Source organism: Erythrolamprus reginae, chromosome 2 (assembly GCF_031021105.1).
Source record: "Erythrolamprus reginae isolate rEryReg1 chromosome 2, rEryReg1.hap1, whole genome shotgun sequence".
NCBI lineage: Eukaryota > Metazoa > Chordata > Lepidosauria > Squamata > Dipsadidae > Erythrolamprus > Erythrolamprus reginae.
The window spans coordinates 95238375-95260173 of record NC_091951.1 but is presented as its reverse complement, the minus strand read 5'-3'; the positions used below and the strand labels follow the sequence as shown (position 1 = coordinate 95260173).

The window sequence follows — 21799 nt, the reverse complement described above, 5'->3', positions numbered from 1 at the left end:
TGAGTGGACGCACCTGGACCCGTATACCTACTTTTGCTCCTCCGGGCGGTGGGAGAAAAGGGGGAAGGGGGCATGGCGTGCAGCTCAGAAAGCGCGAGAGAAACGGTAGGGCGACTGTGAAGAGAGGGAGAACATAGAAATGAAACGAACGCAATTATTTGGGAAGTGGCGCCGTTAGTGTAAAAATAAGGAACATACCGTAATACCAGCCTGCCAAATATAGGTCGAGTGAGGATGAGAGGCACTCAAGGGAAGGTATCAGAGGGGGGGGAGAGGAAGTAGAAGGGGGAGGTAAAAGAGTGAAAAGAAATAGAAAATATAGAGAGTTAATAGAGAGATTGTGAATGGAGGGAAGGAAAAGGGGGAGAGAAGGAGTAAGAAAGTAGGAAGAGGGGATGAAGGTTGAGGGATGGAAGTGTTGAGTCAGACTGGGACTCAAGTTGAAAAGGAGTTGAAAAAGGTGCAAAATAATATACTGGTTTATGAAATATTGAAAATGTATATGTATCTTGGGTAGGTTAGTATGGAGGATAGTATGATACCATGGTCTTTCAAGACTGAAGGATGCCAGTGCAATATGTATCTTATTGATATTTATTTATTTATTTATTTATTCATTCGATTTTTATGCCGCCCTTCTCCTTAGACTCAGGGCGGCTCACAACATGTTAGCAATAGCACTTTGTAACAGAGCTAGGCTATTGCCCCCACAATCCGGGATATATTTTAAGGCGTACAGTAATCCCTCGCTACTTCGCGGTTCATCTTTTGCGGATTCACTATTTCACCGGTTTTCAAAGGAGGCTGAAATCCATTAAATCCATTGAAAATTTTAAATACATTAAAAATTCATAAAATTCTTCTACAGTCTTCTATTAAAGAAACTGGTAGGATATGACATGTAGTTTCAGCTGAGAAACATTGTAGAATGATTGTTTAATGCAAAGGGTGGGTTTTAAAAGTCCAAATACTTGTTAAATACATTTTTAAAAAATTTCCCTCTACTTCATGGAAATTCATTTTTCACGGGTGGTCTTGGAACACATCCCCCGCGAAAAATGAGAGATTACTGTATGTGTTTTGTTATAAAAATGGAATTTGTGGAGAAAAATTACAATTAAAAAAACTAATGTAAAGGGAGGGAGGCAGAACTGGCTCCACTGCGTCCCCAGATAGCAAAGAAGAAATGGGGAAGTGGCTCCTAAAGAGGCGCCCTCAACTTATTGCTGCTACCTTGGTCACTCGTTGGCTCTTTCTCTCTCCAGCTGTCTGTCCGAATCAGGACAGTCTACCAAGAGGTCAGCCGCTTTCCATCGGTGACTTATGCCAGCGTGGGACGCGAAGTTGCTGCCCATTGTGGTGCCAAGTGCCTGCCCCTCTACACGGGTGAGCAATTTCACTGGAGCCCGTTTCTTGCTCCAACCAGTCCTGGCTCCCAGAGTACAAGTAGTTCCTCGAATTACAACAATTTGTTTAGTGGCTGTTCAAACTTATAATGGCTCGGGGGGGGGGGGGGGGGATAACAATAGCATTTAGACTTATATACCTCCGCATAGTGCTTTTACAGGCCTCTCATAGCAGATTACAGAATCAGCATATTGCCCCAGCAATCTGAGTCCTCGTTTTACTCAGCTCAGAAGGGTGGAAGGCTGAGTCAACCTTGAGCTGGTGACATTTGAACTGCTGAACTACAGCTAGCAGTTAACTGAAGTAGCTACAGTGCTGCACTCTAACCACAGAGTGAAAAAAGACCAATTTTCATGCTTATGACATGTAGCATCCCCATGTTCCCGTCAACAAAATTGAGAGATTTGGCAACTGATTCATATTTAAGACTTGATTACAGTGTCGCAGGGTCATGTGATCCACCTTTAGCAACTTTCTGGCAAGCAATCTCAATGGAGAAGCCAGATTCACATAACACCCATGATGCTAACTTAACAATCGCAAGTGGTTCATTTAACAGTGGTGAGAAAGGTCATAAATTGGAGCAGAGTTCACTTAATAAATGTCTCACTTAGCAACTTTTAGAAATTTGGGGCTCAATTGTGGTCATAAATCAAGGGCTACCTGTAGTTAGGAAGGGAACATGGTTACTTTTAAGTTTTGTTGTTTTGCCGGCTTCTTGCACTGCCCACGAATGAGGTGGCATCTGAAGTACTTTTTGCATTTTGCAAACATGGGGAAATGGGCTGGCACAAACTGATGTATAAGCACATGGGTGGGGGGCAGTTATAGTGGCAATGAGTGCATTGTGGGAGAGTTGATAGACCAGGTTAAGAATAAATCTTCATGGAAAAGATCTATCTATGTAGTCATTGGGAGACAAAAATGACTATATGGCACATAAGCATTTTACTATTCATATCCTCAAATATGTTTTTAAGACTCTGCTCCAAGTTTTAAAGAAATTGAGTTTTGGAGTTCCAATCTAAGTTTGTTAAATATGGAACAGTATACAAGTACCTTCTTGTCTGAACTTCTCCCAAAACAAGACAACAAGAGCAATTTGCCTGGCAGCTCATAGAAGAACAATACAATATCAGACTAGCCTTACTCGCTTCTCTTTTTCATTTGAGTTATGAGAGATATCAAAAGAGAAAAGGTATCTAATAAAGGCCTAACTGTATTGACAATTGATGCGCCATTTGAAGACCTATTTGGGTACAGCATCTTCTGGAGAAAATCTACTGATCTGTTCACTGAGAAAGTTGATTTGTCGATACATCATCAGTCATAACTATGTCATATTTGTAAGCGAGCTATCAAATTACTTTTTAAAATTATATTTTAAATAAAAAAAATTAAAGTGAGTAATTTCAAAGACAATGGTATTATTTACCAAAGACCCGGGCAAGCCTCAGCTTTCTCACTCAACTTCCTCCTTTTCTGCAGAGTGGCGCCACACAGATCTGGAGCGCCATCAGAAACTGCGATTCAGTCGCCAATATATCCTTCATCATGATGGCACAGGAATTGTTTCTGTTACTCCCATTGGCGTGGCAGCTGAGATTCACAATCAGTATGTAAAACATCTATGATTCCTCACAACTTTTTCATGCTTTAGAAGTTCTTGCCCAGCTTATTTTATTTAAATCAATATATATGGTCACCTATCTCACAAATGAAACTCTGGTTAGCTGATAAAGACTAGAGCATTCTCCTCTTACCTGACTTGATGGATAGAACCTGACAAGATGGATAGAAACAGTGAAAGTAAAACAGTCCCTAAAATACCTTGGCTACCATTTAGTTGGTGCTTAATCAGGTGCAGTAGAATAATTATTGGAGTAAGGATGATTAGCTTTCCTTAATCTTGAAGATGGGTAATAAAGAGTTCCAAAGTCTTATTTCTCCCTGCCATTAGCTGCATGCACACTTAATTTCATGTTGCACCGGTCCAATTCCAACTGATTATACTTCATTCAGGTTCACAGCAAAGGGCTTCCCCAGCTACCTGAAATTCTTTGACCAGGTGTTGTAGGGGTCATAGAATTGCATAGGCATCAATCTTGAATTCTCTTCCCTGTGGATGCTTGATGTAGATAGGAAGAAATAAACTTACCTCTAGGTTTTTCTTGTAAATTGCTTCCAAGTTGGCTGTCCTGTTTATGCTGCGTCCCCTTTTCTCTTGTAATATAGGCTGCTGATTGGAATGTCTCCTACTGGGAAATATAAAGCTATTCTCACCCATTATTTGGAAATGGGGCAGAAACAGGAGGTCCTTGAGGTACAGTATATGTTATTCATGGTTGTTTCTCCTTACCTCCAAAGAATCAATAAGGACAAATAAAATATTTGTTCATTAAACCTTATACTGTGGGTGCTGGACTTAGATCTCAGACATTTGTAAAAGGAGTTAGCATAGCTTGGGTCAAATATATATATATAGAAACTGGCCCTTTGCAGTAATGTCCCACTATGAATGGTAATTGTTCTAGCCAAGAGACCTAGAGTTATAGATTGTAATAGGGAAATGAGTTCCATGTAGTTCTGTGTAATTCATAGCCATCCTTCGTTTCTTCAGAGCCCCTCATAATTCATTTTTTTTTCACTTGTAACATTAAAACAAGGAGGAAGAATTCTGATGAGGCTGTTGATTCTTGACCTCAGTGTGTGGTGGCAGATTTTTGCCCTATACTGATTTCTGTGTCCCAGCAGGTTTGGAGCAACAGTGGCAGGGTAAGAAATATCAATCTTACAGCGCTGGATAAACATGGCAAAGTGTACACAGATGGTAAGGGCTGTAACAGTAGGCTTGGCCATATGCTACTCTGTTCAGGCTTAGCGGTGGTGCTTCCTCAGCCCTGTGAGCTCTGCACTCTACCAGCATAGCCCTTGATCACGCTCCTTCCTACTAACATCCCTTTCCGAGTGTCAGAAGAAAATTCTCCTAGCTTTCTAGTATTGTATACTTTCTTTTTTCTTGCCTTATCTGCAGATGGTGGTCTTTGTAAAAAGCTTTGCTGGCTGTTGCAGTCTGGAGATTGCAGACTTTCAAATCTTGGTGGCAGATGTTGGGTGACATCCTGCCACGAATATCACCCATACTTTCCTGCTGCTTTGTCAAATTAATTGTGTTAATCAGGCTGCAGTGCTATGTTTTGTGAAATGCAAGTGTCCCTGACCATGCAGGTTAATCTTTTTTAACAGCAAGTATAAGTCTAGACCCAGGGTTCCCCAAAGTGGTCAGTATTGATCCCCAATTGTCAATGAGACTAAGGGATTGATAAATGTCTAAAGATCAAAAGGGGGTCAGTAAAAGTCGTGGGAGAAGGTGTCAATAGATGGTTGAATGGGGTCAATTAAGCTTTTGAGGTTTTTCTAGAGCAGTGGTTCCCATCCTTTTTTTTGGCCATGCCCTACCTAAGCATCTCTAAAATCCTGAAGGCTCCCCCCACATGACATATAATTCTTATTATTTCAAAAGTGAACTACTCACACAGAGGAAGCCTCAAAGGTCATTAACAAACTTTAAACAATGTTCTAATTAAAATTGCTCCCCTGTGTCCAGAAGGTCAAATGCATAGAAGTGAAACAGATTACCCAGGCTTAAATGGTCAGCCACTGGTGAAAGCAACCGTGAATCATCTCTGTCAGCTGTCTATTTTCAAGCACTGATAAACGTAGTATTGCTCTGTCTTCTAATCTAATCAAACAACTTAATTTTCCCACCTCTGCTAATTCATTTTCACCAACTATTCCTTTGTTGTGATATTTAAGAGTCTACTCTCATATCAGTAATTATATATATTTTTTAAAAACTTAAAAGGCTGCTTTCTAATTAACTGTCCATTAGTCCAAGAGAAGAAAGAAAAGTTCTGGTTTCGATTGAATGTTGATCTTTAAATTATTTTTGTATCATCATATATACAGTATTTCAGAACAAAAAAAAATATTTTTACAAATCTACTAGGCATAATGAAATGATCCCTCATCTCCTCATTTCTAACATAAATTTGAAGTAGCTTTATACATATTGACAATTTTCCTAGAGCTATATGTCAATAGTATATCATTTTATAAAATAATCTCTTTTAGATTATGACAAAATGTAAATCTTAGTTCATTTAACCACATATTTTCTCACTGTATGTATATTGTGTCCAGAATTCTTAGCACATTTTATCCTGCAGTCTTTCACTTGTTCTTCTTCAAATTTCAGTAAAAGTTTATACATTTTATCAATTACATGTAAATACTTAGTTCACTTTAAAATTTGTCTTCTACTGCTCAATGCCAGATATTTAATAACTTTCTTGGAAGTTTTCTCATTTCCCAAATTACTCCATCCCAGTCCCCTCATTAAACACCAATTTTCATTCAGTAATTTATTACTTTATCCAGAAATTCTTTGCACACGACTTTCCTTGTTCTGTAGTTACAGAAAGAAAATATTCAATATTATTGTGGCTAGTGTCAAAGAAATAAAGCAGTAATAGTTGACAAGCAACAGTTGCTTCTAAAGAAAAGGGATGATGAAATCTCGAAATGTCAACTGTTTTCGTCATCACAAAATAGACTGGCCCTACAATTACCAGTATATTTTAAACATCATAGCTTTAATGTTATAAACCAGAATTTGGAATGTAAGCCCTCAAAAGCCAAACTATACTACTTGAGATTTCTTCTCTGGCTTTACTGAACATGCTACCACTCAGTTAACAAAATCCTGAGTCATTTAAAATGTGACATGCATGAAACATTTGCACAGAATTGTCTGTTTGTTGAAGCACACACTTTTCCCATAAATGTCATAATAAAGCATAAATTGTAATAGTTGTATAAACATATGGTAATTTTCAACTTTGGTTACCCTTTGTCTTTATCAACAATATATTAGAATTAAGTGAAATAGCCAATCATCTTTTAAGTAGAAACTGTTATCATTTGGAATTGTTCTATTTACTTGCTTTATATGAAACATCGTATATACTGTTTCCGTGAAAGAAATTTCTAGTATCCTCTTGCAGACAGAGAAAAATCCCTTTATCATAAGTGGTAGCTGTAATTTGGTTTCATCACTTGCTTTAGTTTAAATCAACCTTAGATGCTTAAAATTCTATGAAATAGTGCCAAACACAGCAAAAGTGGGGGCCGTTCCAGGTAACCAAGGAGACATAATACCTCTCAAGGACAAGTGACAATTGAAACATACTCTTATCACAATAGTTCCTGCCATGACAAAGAAATAAGTCGAACTTTGTATCTAGTCCTTAAAAATATTCCAATCTCAGCTAATTTCTTATCTCCAGCCGTGTTGATAAATAATTGCCTAGGTAATTGCCTTCTAAAGTGCATAATGCACATAATTAGTGTTGGGTGAACCTGACGAAGTTCGGGTTCGGCGAGTTCAGCTGAACTTGCCGTCGGAGTTTGGGTAGGTTTGTGAACCCGAACCCCAACACTTCTGGCCCGATGGGAGGTGAAGCGCTAGGGGGGAGGCAGAGCTGGGCTATGAGCTTGAACGTTAAATTGCGCTCGCTGCCGCAGCTCATAAATTCTTGCGGCAGAACCTGTCTCCCGAGTGCTCTTGCCCGGCGGGAGGTGAAGCACTGGAAGGGGGGGTGTCAGGCTCCATCAAACAGTCGATGGCCGGGAGCCGCCAAAAATCTCTGCCCCTAGTTCTCTCTCATTTCAGCGGCTCCTGGCCATTGCCCGCTTGATGGAGCCTGACACCTCTCCTCCAGCACTTCGCCTCCCGCCAGGCAAGAGGACTCGGGAGGCAGGTTCTGCCAGGCTCACACACTTGCTCACACCCAAAAATCGAGCCAGGCGGCAGCAGCGGCACCTGGAAGGAGTTTGCCTTTTAGTCTCCAAAGAGTTTTGCAGCCCGGCTCGGTTTTTGGGTGTGAGCGAGTGTGTTTGTGAAGACCAGTGTTTGTGCTTCACAGAGAGAGAGAGAGCGTGTTTGAGTGTGTTTGTGAAGACCAGCATTTGTGCTTCACACAGAGAGAGAGAGAGAGAGAGAGAACACGCAGGGAAGGAATGCTGGCGGGTGATTTATTTATTTATTTATTTATTTATTAGATTTGTATGCTGCCCCTCTCCGTAGACTCGGGGAGGCTCACAGCATACAATAAAACAATTCATAACAAATCTAATAAATTTAAAAAACATGCTAAGTTTGGCTAACTTTTTTAGTTTGGTCAGGTGATCCCGCAAACTTGTACTCTACCTACATATGTTATTTCCTATTTCTATTCAACCACAGATCAGTTTCGATGCTTTTCTTGGTCCAGCTCAGAAACTCAGATTGTGTATGTTGCAGAAAGAAGGCACGCTCCAAAACAACAATTTTTCTCTCAAGAGGAATTCACTAAAGGACAGGAGGTAAATAAGAAAGCCACAGAGTTTTTCCTTTCTTTTAATTTATTCAGATAATTGAACTATGCCAAGTATCTTACAGTCTTAAGAGGTTATTAGTCATCAATATAGGAACTTCAAAGTAGGCCTGGCTCAACAGATAGGTTGACCTGCTAGCAATATTACCACTGTATTTTTAGCACTTGCAGCTTCAAAGTCATCTCCAAAAACAACCTTGCATGGAGTTTGTTAAAATACCCAATCAGGAATTGATCAAAGTATTGTTTACTGTAGAGAGGATATTATAAATCCTTACTTTTGACCCGTTGCATGTTGAATTTATATTTACCTGTAGGCAAGTATAAGCTCAAGAAAAAATGTACAAAATTCAACATTGCTTTGCATCATTATGTTCAGTTTCTTAAAAAAAATAGTTGGTACAGTGAATTTTAGATTTCAAATTTCATCACACCCCAGACTTACTAGTGCTCATGAGGATAGGACATTGGGCTGGTGATCGGCAAGTCTGTATTTGAGCCCCGGTTGTTACTGTGAGATAGGGTAAACTTCCGTCACATGCTCCAGCTCCTGTCAACTTAGCAGTCCGAAAATGGGTGACAGATAGATAGATGGTACCATTTTGATGGGCCCCCAGGCAATGGTGATGTCACCATTCAATCCTTACACAATTGTAGTATTTATATCCAGTCTATCTGGTGAAAAGAATACAGATACATAGCTCTCTAAAATACTTATTTATTTGCTTACATTCTAGAATGAGCGATTTGTGTACAATGACAACTGGGGAGAGACACTGGGCGACAAAAGTGTCCCTGTCTTATGTGTGTTGAATATTGAAACCACTGAGGTTTCAGTGCTAGGAAACATCCCAGGGCACCTCTCTCCTGGACAGGTTAGTATAATGCAGCCTGGTAAATTAAATTGGGAAGAAGACAAAAACAATATCCCAAGTCTCTACTTAAGAAGCATTGCATTGTTGTTGTTGTTTGCAGAAGCATATATAAAAGAGATATATTTAGGGTAAGAGGCTAGGGTGATTTTTGGAAACTGTTCAGTTGAGCTTTAACATGGCCCTTGATATGTTTGCCTCTTTTATAAGTGCAGTTTCTATACATCACTTCCATACTTTGAATAGGTAATATCCAGTGACCTCATAAGAGGTGCTATGAGTATGCAAGGATAACTTTGCATTAGATAGAAAATACTTCTTATAAATCCTTACTATTTGTTAATCTGGGGCAAGATGTTGTCACATTAACTCTCCAGCCACATTTATGCTGCTACTTCCAGGTGGATCATTCTTAACTCTATCAATCATAAAACATTTGTGGTCAGAAAAAAAGTGTGGGGGGGATGAGAAATTTTGGAAGCAAAATGGAAATCTACATTAGTTTAAATTGTGTAAAATCATGTTTATGGGGTATGGTAGTACAGTAACAGAAATTTTAAAACCATTCATTCTGTTTTCTTCCAGCTATTCCTTTAAAGGGAAAGAAATAGGAGGAAATCTAATTGGCTTAGATTTTTAGTAGGAAATTGGTTAATTGAAGCCATGCAATTGCATTTCCTTTAACACAGCATGAACCACTGTTTGAAAACTGTTATTCAGTACTTAGTCTGATGTTTATACTGTGCTCCAGTCCAACTGTATTGCTACTGTTTTCACGGCTGGATGGTGTCTTGGCCTTTCATGCAAGTTTAGCTGAAACATAGAATGGCAGCAGGAATCTGTTAGAAAAAAAATATTTGCAGGACTATTTCCTCCCAAGCATGTCTAACAGAGGGAGAGAGTAATTGTAGAGTTACTACAAAACAGCAGTTCCAAGGATTAGATGATCTTTTTGAAGAATCAGATCTCCTGTGCGGCATCCTTTAGATCAGTGTTTCCCAACCTTGGCAACTTGAAGATATTTGGACTTCAACTCCCAGAATTCCCCAGCCAGGAAAAGCTGGCTGGGGAATTCTGGGAGTTGAAGTCCAAATATCTTCAAGTTGCCAAGGTTGGGAAACATTGCTTTAGATTATGAAGGAAGATGGTGGGACATAGCCTAGTTTAGCACTTGGTGCTCAAAATCTCATGTTAATACTTGGGTTTTGCTTCCCTGGCCAGGCCCTGTGGTCCCCAGGTGACAAGGGAATAATATTTGTGGGCTGGTGGCATGAGCCATTCAGGTTGGGATTATATGCCTGTTCCAATAGAAGGTAAGTGAGATCTCCTGGGTTCATGGGAGCATATAAATGTATCTAATTTTTAGTGGGTCAACATGAATAATTGCTTTGAAAAACTCAGCAGGTTTTTATTCAGTTTTGAGAACAGTAATGATTTCTGAAATTCCCCTATATTAGTTGTGTCGAAGTGGTGACCCATGGGCCGGATGCGTCATGCGCAGACCACACCCACCTCAGTTCCACGAAGGGGGAGAAATGTCATGAAACGTCATGGGATTTATTTATTAATTATTTTATTTATTAATTAGATTTGTATGCCGCCCCTCTCCGAGGACTCGGAGCGGCTCACAACAAAAACAATACAAATCCAATACTAAAACAATTTAAAACTCTTAATATAAAAACAATCATACATCTCATACAGACCATGCATAAAGCAGAGGCAGCCCAGGGGAATCAATTACCCCATGCCTGGTGACAAAGGTGAGTATTGAGGAGTTTGTGAAAGGCAAGAAGAGTGGGGGCAATCCTAATCTCCGGAAGGAGCTGGTTCCAGAGGGTCGGGGCCACCACAGAGAAGGCTCTTCCCCTGGGTCCCGCCAGACGACATTGTTTCGTCGACGGCACCCGGAGAAGGCCAACTCTGTGGGGCCTAACTAGTAGCTGGGATTCGTGCAGCAGAAGGCAGTCCCAGAGATATTCTGGTCCAATGCCATGAAGGGCTTTATAGGTCATAACCAACACTTTGAATTGTGACCGGAAACTGATCGGCAACCAATGCAGACTGCATACCTAGGGAAGCCCATGACTGCTCTCGCAGCTGCATTCTGCACGATCTGAAGTTTCCGAACACTCTTCAGAGGTAGCCCCATGTAGAGAGCATTACAGTAGTCGAACCTCGAGGTGATGAGGGCATGAGGGATGGCAATGTGACGCCGCAAGTTTGACATCCCTGCCCTATATAGAAATGTCAATTGGGTTTTAAAAGAAAACAAATGGGGGACAAACCCAACTTAATATCTGTCTTTCTTTAAACATGATAACCAAGGCCTGCTCCTGGTCCACACCTCCAAGAAACTGCATAAAGCATCATTCCTAGGGTTGCTTAATTCATGGGTTCTATTACTATTAGCAAATATGAATATTTCCTACTGAAAAAGAGATTTTAAGCTTACAAATCCTTAGTACTATACCACTTTCTTTTAAGTAAAGATTGGGATTATTGGGTCTTATTGTAACATAGAGAGTTCCCTCTCAGGCTGGCATGATGTCTGGGTTGGTGGTGAAACATGGTTCCTTCAGGTGAATCTTCACCGGTCTCCTCTCTTTGTTATAGGTCAGCTCTATTTCTCTTCGATCTGTCTGAAAATAGCTGTGGTAAGTCATGTCAAATATTGGGATTTTGCAGTGTAGGGATACCATTTCTAATATTCTCGTATTTTGAGTGGAAGCTAGGGAATTCCCACAGGTATGTCATTTTCTGATGTCTGAACTTTGAGCAAGCATAGTTGTTGCCCATTGAGCTGAAATGTTTTCCATTTGGAAACCATCAAGAAATAGATTCTCAGATGAAACTTTGGAAGAACAAGTATAGGCAATACTTTCAGAAGGTCAATTTAAATGTTACCATAATTGTTGGAATGGATGTGGTAATGTTCTAGTAATGTTATAACTTGGTCATTGATAAATTGTTGTGACAAAATGAGATTATATGACCTTTTCTATTGTCACATGTGTAGTTGTCTTAGGACACAACTCCATCCTCAGTTTTGCATCCCATTCTGGTTGCAGAACTATTGACTTCAGATGACCAGTCGGTCTCTTCTCCCCGGCTCAGCCCTGACCAAACTCAACTGTTATACCTGGAGGGACCAGTGTTTGGGTCTCATCGCCATTGCTTGAAGCTACAGTTGGTGAGTGCCTGAAAATATATTGTCTATCCCTGTCAACTGAGAACAAGTCAAAAGAACATCAGTTCATCTTTTCCTTTCCAAAATTCCTTTCCCTCCGAAATAATAACCGGTCCCTGCATGCTCCTGAATTCTCAGGGCTTCCATCTCATCTCTCAAAGATGGGAAAAAGAGGATTTTTCAGTGGCCCAGTGCTGTCTCCCTCCCAAATAAGGGTTTATTCTCAAAAGAGTTTTAATAAGCCAAAAATAATTAGATCCAAACATCCTACTAAGCCATAAAGTACTCCTTAAAAAGGCTGGTTTCACCAAGTACACTAAGCTGAAACCACTATATTATCGCTTTGCATGATGTATATGACCATCATAAAAAACTCCCAATATTTTCAGTCACAATCAATGTCCCCCCCCCCTGTGAATGAGAAATTATATGAAATATCAGGCCTACCATATCTAAAAGACTGACCAATTATGGTTAGAAACGTAAATGGTGATATCTTAGACAGCTAGTACAGAACATTTTCAGTCACTTGAAATTGCACAGTGATTTTTATTATATTCCAGTTTGGAATGGAAAGAAGCTAAAATATATATAAGGGGACATGCAATCCATGCCTCTTGTTCTTCTTGTATGTACTGAATGTCATCACTGATTACCATTATAAAACTAATACTGAAATCTAAGAGTTAGGAAAATGCTCAATGTGCAATCTTCTCTCCTGCTTAGCTCAACTGGCAAACAAAGTCCTCATATACAGTAGTGGACATCGTCAAAACATCCACAGCTGGTAAGTCGCTATTTCAGAGAATATATACCCCAAATTTGAATAACCTTATGTGATTACCCTCCATTTCAGTTATATACGGTATCTCCATTATATATGCTTTCTTATTGCCACATGGACTCATATAGGCACTTAAGAGTTGTTTTTGTAGACTGAAAAAGATAAATATTTTAGTGAATGCTACAATTTTTCTTAAACTGTATCGCTGGTGTGAAATATCTCCACAAACTCTTCTTCTTCTTCTTTCTTAAAAGGTTTTTATGGGATTTACTCAGGAGCACTGCCCATGCTTTGCTGGGCCTCTGATAATCGAAGAGTCTTTCTTAGCACTCCTCAGAGGAGTAGAAAGGTAGGTTGATGCCAGCCTAAAATACTTCGTGTTGGAAAAACAACAAGACTGAATATCTGTTCCCATCAGGCACTACCTTGCAGAAAAGCCAAAGAGAAAGAAGAAATAAAACAGTGAAATTTGTGTGATTAAGATCTATTGGTTTACAACAAGCATCTTAATGTATACATTCTGATTGAGGGGCTTGGAGCAGCATAACTCTCAAGAAGTAGATCAGAAGGGTAATTAATATAAGTTTTCCAGTTCAAGAAAAAGTTGACTTCTTATAACTTATGAGACACCATAGCCACTCTTTTACAAGGGATTTGATAAATATGTAATCCATTATTTTTGTCTAAGATGATGAGTCCTGTGGATTACAAAAAGAAGAAAGCTTCTGTCTATTGAAATTAATGAAGTTAGGACTGAAAGATTAGGGCTCAATATAAATTTTATATTGGGTAACCCATCAGCCTTGTAATTTATGTTGAGAGAGAATGTGAGGAAAGTGTTTTTCACCAGTAAATTATCCACACATTCATCAACTTAAATCCACAGGCATAATCATTTTACCATCTAAGAAGACATTTCCTGACAATTTAGAACAATTAATCAATGGAACATTTTGCCTCCAGAAGTTGTAAATGCTCCAACATTGGAAGTTTTTAAGAAGAGATTGGAAAATAATTTGTCTGTAATGGTGTAGGGTTTCCTGCCTAAACAGGGGGTTGGGCTAGAAGACCTCAAACACTCCTTCCAACTTTGTTATTCTATTATATCTTTTGCAGGAAGTGTTAGTTGTGGATACCAAATCAGGAAGTGTAAAATCTATTACATCAGGTACAGACTAATCTTAAATCTTGTGTGTGCCCGCGCATTCACGTCAGTTTTGATATGACAAACATGCTCATCTCAAGAAGGGCAAATTTTTGCTGCGTTGTGCTAACTCCTGATTAAATCTAGATTTCACTGAAGCCAACAGTTCCTTTACCTTAGACACCTTTTCTTTTTAAAATCTCCACACCATTTATCTATATAGATCTTAATGCCATACTGGGATTAGAGCATATGTCCAGCAGTTTTTTTTAAAAAAAAATGTTTCTAAAGTAGTAAATGTCAAGATTGTGGTATTTTTGTCCAGAATCAGATTCCTATCCCACTTCCTTTCCCCACAATGGTCTTTGAATAGGAGTTTTCATGCATTGGGTCATGAATCAAGATAACCAAGATGAATCTGAAATAATATCTTTGATGCTTTGCTTAGGCACATCAGAAGGTAGCTGGACTCTACTAGGAGTTCAGCAAGATCTGCTAGTGGTGAGCTGTTCATCTCCCAGTTGCCCTCCAAGTCTGGTAAGTAATTTCCTGGGCAGGTCAAAATAAGAGTTGCTTTTGAGCTTCCATTTTCCCATTGTCCCGTTTTCAATGGAATCATGACAATTCAGACACTTTGCTAAGCTGTCAACATTACTGTACTTTTCCCCATATACTATACTTGCATAAGACATTTTTGGTTCCTTAATCTCTAGAAGACTTCAACTAATCCTCCTTCCATTTAAAAAAAACAGTTTGGTCATTTATTGATGTACATATGTACAGTCACCTGAATACTTCTTAGTCCAAGCTCTGGTGTCCTAGAAAATCTGTTCTGAAATGGAGGTCTGTTACAGACATGCTGTCAAATTATGCATTGTGCTAATCATAATTAAATAGTCAGGCAATAGTTTGAGCAGTGGGTAAAACAGAGTTTTTGAGTTGTTTCTTCTTTTTGTTGAGCTTCATTAAATCGTAATTTTTCCCCTTGCTTGTTTCCTACAGCCACTTTTGAAGCAGGCCTCCAATCATCATTGTGATTTCCGAAGTCAAACCAGCAAGCCACAAATAGCATAAACTGTTTTCAAAGTCGTCTTGAATCAATTCTCTGATATCATAATTAGGCATTATATTTGAGAGGAAAACTAATGAGCTTATTCCTTTAGAATTTGCAATGAAAATATATATTCTGACAAATATGAGGACAGAACTAGCTCTCATCAGGCCACATTTAACGCTAAGAGATTTTGTGACACTATACCATTCAAGGTAGTGCTTCTAGTAACAGCATATTATATCTGCTTTGTAGAAGGTGGGTATGCTCCCCCCAGCAGGGAGTGAGCTGGAGCTACAGTGGATCCGTGTGGAGGAATCTTCTGTACTACCTGACATGGAATGGAAAATCCTCACAGTGGACCCTGCTTTGTCTGAGAAGGGCAGCCAAAACAGTAAGGAAGCAGATTCACAGAGCTTCCTCCTAGACTTATGACTATCTCATTTGTTTTGCCAGTTGGCCAGAATATATTGCGGGCTTTGCATTTAGTATTTCTCGATGGAGCTGGACTTGGTTCCTGGACATAGTAAAAAGTAACAGCTACATTTAGGGGGATGATAATGACAGTTGTGCAGAAGAGTATTATCCTTTAGCCAAACATCAACTTTAATCAGCTTTTGACATAAAAATGAAACCTGATTCATTGTTCTTAAGCACTGGAAGAATCCAAATCAAAATGAAGGGGTGTGTGTGTGTGTAAAATAAGTATTGCATGCATCTAGATTCTCAGCCCCTTGTGCTCCTTAACTGAAAGGAACTGCTCTCACTTTTCATACAATCCTGTTGCATGCTATATAAAATAGAGAAGCTCTAGTCTAAGCTAAGACATTAGTAATTGATTTGTAACAAACTGAATTCCTTTGGTAAAACATTTGGAATACATGGCAATGTTTAACCAGGCTTAGCCACTCTCTAAAAGCTAAGTAAGATTGAGGTCTTCTCTGGATGGGAGGCCATCAGGAAATTCCTGGGCTCGTGTGAGTTTGGGAAGTCAAAATAACAGTCTGGAGTTTTCTCCTTTTATTCATACACTTTGCTTTCAGGGCTAGGTGTTAATATTTCTGGTATTTCATGCTCATGTATTTCAGCTGGCATTCATGTTCTGTTATCCAAAATGTTTCAATTTATAGTTGACAAGTAAATCTACTTATATGACATGTAAGTTGAGAATCCACAGAAAAAGACACATACATACCCGATCTACATTTTGAGCTGAAGGCCATTTTTAATACCACTACATAATCAGGGGATTTTTGATCTAAAGCATCCTACTCTGGAATTTCTGCAAATAGATGGCAGTGCTGGTCACAAAAAGTTATGTAGAGCCATAACCTGGTTAATACTTGAATTAAACTTTCAGAAGGTCCATAGGCTAGATTTGGGTCAGAAACAAACATCATGGGAGAAAGGATTGACATTTCAGTTTAGTTTTCAAGAAAGTTACATAGAATTGTTTATTAAATTACTATAAGATAAGATATAATATAATCAGAGGTGGAATTCAGCAGGTTCTGACCAGTAGCGGAAATTTTGAGTAACCTCTGACTGCCCCTGCCCCCATCTATTCTCTGCCTCCCAAGTCCCAGCTGATTGGGAGGAAATGGGGATTTTGCAGTATCCTTCTGCTATGCCCACCAAGACACGCGCACAGTACCGGTAGTAAAAAAATTGAATCCCACCACTGAGATAACCTTTATTCTGTTGCCTGCTCTCAAAAGTCTACACTTTTGTTTTGTTGGGAGGAAACAATTTTTAGGATTATTTATTTGTGTTATATTTCTTTATCACAACTGAGTGTTAGATTTACTAGTCCAGGAGCAAAATGATTTGGTTCTGCATAATGTAGGAGTATATCTTGTACTGGGGGATGTGAACAAAAGGAACTGACAGGATTAATCAAAAGAAGGATGTACTTAACAGGTTGGTTTCCCTTGGTCAATGAAGTTTGAAAGATGACCTTCAAAAGCTCACTTTTGCCCTTTCTTACAGCTGACCAGTCATTTGAAGCCATATTGCTGATTCCTCGAGGAAGCAAACAAGGAGAAGAGGCCTTTTTTCCCCTTGTGGTTTCTCCACATGGTAAGTCACATCCATTCTTCTCTTTGGCTTGTGTAAGCTATTGTGTGTGCTAACAATTAGTCCTAGCTTCCTTGCTTCTTTTGCATTTTCCCTACAGGATATTATCAAATCTGGTGAGGGTGTCTTTTGAGGCTTCTTGAAATTTAAACGGGCAAAGGTTTTCTATTACATAGAGCTGCAGTTTGCTGCTTTAATTATTTGGGTAATTTTTAATCAGGATTTCCAACCTCTGTTTCAGGGGTGAAATTAATATTTTCCCTACCAGTTCTTTGGGCATGGCTTGGTGGGTGTGGTGTGGCTTGGGGGGCATGACAGGGAAAGGATACTGCAAAATCCCCACTCCTGGGGGAAGGATATTGCAAAATCTCCATTCCCATCTACGCTGAGATGGTATTTGCCGATTCTCCAAACTACTCTAAATTTCCGCTACCGGTTCTTCAGAACCTGCTGGATTCCACCCCTGCTCTACTTGTTCTCTTTTGCCTCCTTCAACTCTAGATTTCTGTTGTCTTATGTATGAAGAAGAGTGATGTTAGAACATTTCAGATTCTCAGATTACTTCTGTAAAATCGAAAAAAGGAGCACCAGTCCCTTTCTGTATATCTGCCATTTTCTTTCCAGGTGGCCCACATTCAGTTTTTGATGCAGGCTGGCGTCCAACTATGGCAGGCCTCTGCCGGCTGGGTTTTGCTGTGCTGATGGGTGAGTGGCCCAGGATTCCTGCATTTAATTTTCTTTGCCTTTCTAAGGTTTATCCAAAGAGATATTGCATGCATTTTAGTACAGGTGATTCTCAGTTCATGACCACTTGTTCAGCAACCATTTGAAATTATTATTATTTTTATAAAGTTTTTATTTACAAGGATAAATACAATAAATATATTTAAGTACAAATAACAGTGTAAACATGTCAAGATACAGAAGAAAAAAAGGAATGAGTAATTATGAAACAAAGATTGTGTGAATTATGGCCTAGACAATATGTATTTAACAGTAAACAGAAAAAACAAAAAAATAATCAGACAAACAAACAAAAAAAGAAAAAGAAAAGAAAAAAGAAAGGAAGAGGCGGGCGGGTGTATGGTAGATCTGTATTGGAAATATGAACTAGAAATTATGATGATGCTGAAAGAATGGTTCTTTTAACCAGTCCTCAGATTCCTGGCCATTGCAGCAACTGGCCCAGATTTCCAACCTCACAATGTCCCGCAGCCATGAGATCACCATATGCGCCCTCTGCAAGCTTCCAACAAGCAGTCAAGGGGGAAGCCGGCAGAAATTTGGAAGTCACAGTCACATCAGGCCCTTGCTTAAAGACCCACAGTAATTTGCTTGGTGATGATAGCGAGGCTGCCAGAACTGCCATTGCTAAAAGACACAGTCATATGATGTCACACTTTACAACTATGTTGCTTCGTAGTGGCAATTTCACCCCAAATTATACTTGTTAACTTAGGATTACCTGTATTTGTGAAATAATCCTGCGTGCTTCAGATAATTAAACAAAAAAGTGTAGACTTTTCTTGAGAGGAATCTTGCGATTCCTTGAGAGGATCTTTTCACTTCCCCATTCGCTTTTCTATGAAATAACTTCTGCTAGTTGGAAGCAGATTACCGAAAAAAGGGCAAAGCTACCAGGAAGAATAGAAATTGGACAAGAAATTATTTGCAGCACACTTCCCAGAAGAAGAGATTGTTACAAGACAGCAGCAGCCAAGTGAGCTTAGAAGCAAGATCTTACAACACCATTTCACTTCCTTCCAGTGTGAGAACATATGCCCCATGAAATGCACATGCAGAATATTGCTGCATCCTCACCCTTTTATTGAGATGGTATCAACTTTCATCATACAGTTTCAGGAGTATAATATCTGCTCTTTCCTCAATTGAAAACATTCCCATCACAGTATTTGCTTCAGCATGAACAACGGAATAGATTAAATCCCTACTGAGCAAAACCCATGCTCTTGGAATGGAATGAGCTATTATTTTCAGTGCATATTCTTCATGCATACATAGCTCACCTTTTTTTTGTTGTTATTGAATCACAGTATCAAGGAAAACAGTTTAATAATACATAGAACTTTGATTTATCAGTGGAGATCAAACTGTGACTTACATTCTTTGTAAGCAATGCTCACAGCATAGTTTTAGAATTAAAACTATATAGGAAACTGTTTTAACAAACAAGAGAATGAGCTTATTGTAGTATTTGAGCTAGTTACCTACTCCCTTTGCAACTAAAACTACAGTTATTTGAGCGACAGAATGACAGCAAACAAAACCACAGGACACCAATAACAGCACAGTGGCTTATATTTCTCATGAGCAGCTTCACATTCTATACCTGAGTTTTCTTTGATTATAGAAATAATCAATTTTGAAGAACAGCTTGATAGCCAGGTGCCTTTCTTGGAAGCTGCTCAGAACCTTAAAAGACTGGGAAATAACTGGAGATTGCCCTTGACCAGGGGTCTTTAAACTTGGCAACTTTAAGATTTGTGTACATCAACTTCTAGAATTCTCCAACATGGAGAATTCTAGGAGTTGAAGTCCACAAGTCTAAAGTTGCCAAGTGTGAAGACTTCTGGCCTAAAGTTGCCAAGTTTGGGGACCCCTGCCCTTGACTCTTGTGAATTTTTTTGCCTAAACAGTGAATTATAGGGGTTCCTTGGGTTTTGGCCAGGACAGCATTGATTCACTGATCTCTCATGTTGGAGTGCAAGATGTGGCGGACACTCAGGTCAGTCTCCTTTGTTTCTTTATTTTTTCTTCCCATTAGGTTAGGCCAAATTTAAGTCTAGAACAGAAGGCAACATTATTGTATAATATTTTGTCCTCTTTACAATGGTGGATAATCTGCCTTCTTTTGGGGGTTAGCAGAACAAGCTATGGTCACAGATAGGGTGACTGCAAGGCAGCTCTGTGATACATAATGGTCCTGTCAGAGTAGGACTCCTCTTTTTTCCATCCCTTTGGGCTTCTCTACACAGTTGGACGAGTTGGCCCTTAACAGATTCATTCCAGCCAGTTTGATATGGGGCTCAGATCCACGGGTATTGGAAGAGTAAACTCAATATTTTGAGTCGCAGAGCATTGCTGGCATAGCCCCATGCATATGTTTCTGTTGTCTGTCAGCATCCCTTTGAAGTAAAAAAAAAATTCTCTTGGATAAACAACAGATATTTTCTGAACTTCATAGGAAGAGCGTATTATATTATGTATATCATGGGTATGACAAGCCACAAGTTCAGTTTTGTGAACTGCGTTGCATGCTACTGCCCAAGAAACTGCTTTCTGCGCCAGGTCTAATTGTGCAACAGCCCTCTGAGATACTTGCTTCATTTGTTTAATGTTCCTCTTGCAGCTGGCAGTAGAAGTGGCACTGCAGATGCCATATTTGGACCCAAATAGAATTGCCTTGTTGGGAGGCTCTCATGGTGGCTTTATCTGTTGCCATTTGATTGGTCAGTTTCCAGAGATGTACAAAGCTTGCGCAGTCAGAAATTCTGTCACCAACATGGCCACTCTGCTGGGGACCTCTGACATTCCTGATTGGTAAGAAGCATCTCATCTCTCCTCAAGCCTCCTGCATGATCCAGCCCAAGAGATTGGCTTTTTTGCCTCCCATCCATTACAAACCTGGTTCACGCACATGTTTTGAGAGTCTTTTGCCAATTTCATCTCTGCATGTCTCAGTTACATAATTTCTCATCCTATTTATTTGTTTGTTTATTTGTTTGTTTATTTATTTGTTTGTTTGTTTCTTTGTTTCTTTGTTTGTTTGTTTGTTTATTTATTTATTTATTTATTTACTTATTTACTTATTTACTTATTTACTTATTTATTTATTTATTTATTTATTTATTTATTTATTTGTTTGTATGCCGCCCCTTTCCGTAGACTCGGGGCGGCTAACAACAATGATAAAAACAGCATGTAACAATCCAATCCAATACTAAAATAACTAAAATAAACCTTATTATAAAAACCAAACATACATGCAAACATACCATGCGTAAATTGTAAAGGCCAAGGGGGAAAGAATATCTCAGTTCCCCCAGGCCTGACGGCAGAGGTGGGTTTTAAGAAGTTTACGAAAGGCGAGGATGGTGGGGGCAATTCTAATCTCTGTGGGGAGTTGGTTCCAAAGGGCCGGGGCCACCACAGAGAAGGCTCTTCCCCTGGGTCCCGCCAGACGACATTGTTTAGTTGACGGGACCCGGAGAAATCCCACTCTGTGGGACCTAACTGGTCACTGGGATTCGTGCAGCAGAAGTCGGTCCCTGAGATAATCTGGTCCAGTGCCATGAAGGGCTTTATAGGTCATAACCAACACTTTGAATTGTGACCGGAAACTAATCAGCAACCAATGCAGACTGCGGAGTGTTGGTGTAACATGGGCATACCTGGGGAAGCCCATGACTGCTCTCGCAGCTGCATTCTGCACAATCTGAAGTTTCCGAACACTTTTCAAAGGTAGCCCCATGTAGAGAGCATTGCTGTAGTCGAGCCTCGAGGTGATGAGGGCATGAGTGACTGTGAACAGTGACTCCCGGTCCAAATAGAGCCGCAACTGGTGCACCAGGCAAACCTGGGCAAATGCCCCCATCACCACAGCTGAAAGATGGTTCTCTAATGTGAGCTGTGGATCGAGGAGGACTCCCAAGTTGCGGACCCTCTCTGAGGGGGTCAATGACTCCCCCCCCCAGGATGATGGACGGACAGATAGAATTGTCCTTGGGAGGCAAAACCCACAGCCACTCCGTCTTCAGCTTCCTAATGTGAATCCTAATTCAGCTTCCACATAGTTCTGCCTGATCCTCACTCTTCAT

The 21799-nt window shown here is 39.7% G+C and overlaps 1 protein-coding gene across 2 annotated transcripts in view; it reads left to right on the top strand.

Annotated features, from left to right (window-relative positions):
* Positions 1-21799, top strand: part of LOC139160644 (acylamino-acid-releasing enzyme-like) — a 30303-nt gene continuing 8504 nt past the window's right edge. Inside the window, exons 1-19 of one of the 2 annotated variants that reach the window (XM_070738764.1) lie at positions 1-105; positions 1266-1386; positions 2896-3022; positions 3643-3730; positions 4162-4237; positions 7715-7833; positions 8582-8719; positions 9938-10029; positions 11333-11373; positions 11788-11909; positions 12633-12693; positions 12945-13039; positions 13807-13858; positions 14283-14371; positions 15141-15279; positions 16875-16964; positions 17586-17666; positions 19619-19707; positions 20332-20522. In XM_070738764.1, the coding sequence (XP_070594865.1) occupies positions 73-105; positions 1266-1386; positions 2896-3022; positions 3643-3730; positions 4162-4237; positions 7715-7833; positions 8582-8719; positions 9938-10029; positions 11333-11373; positions 11788-11909; positions 12633-12693; positions 12945-13039; positions 13807-13858; positions 14283-14371; positions 15141-15279; positions 16875-16964; positions 17586-17666; positions 19619-19707; positions 20332-20522 (1844 nt within the window). In that variant the 5' untranslated portion in view covers positions 1-72. The remainder of the gene's footprint in view (positions 106-1265; positions 1387-2895; positions 3023-3642; positions 3731-4161; positions 4238-7714; positions 7834-8581; positions 8720-9937; positions 10030-11332; positions 11374-11787; positions 11910-12632; positions 12694-12944; positions 13040-13806; positions 13859-14282; positions 14372-15140; positions 15280-16874; positions 16965-17585; positions 17667-19618; positions 19708-20331; positions 20523-21799) is intronic. The other variant, XM_070738765.1, reaches the window with a different exon arrangement.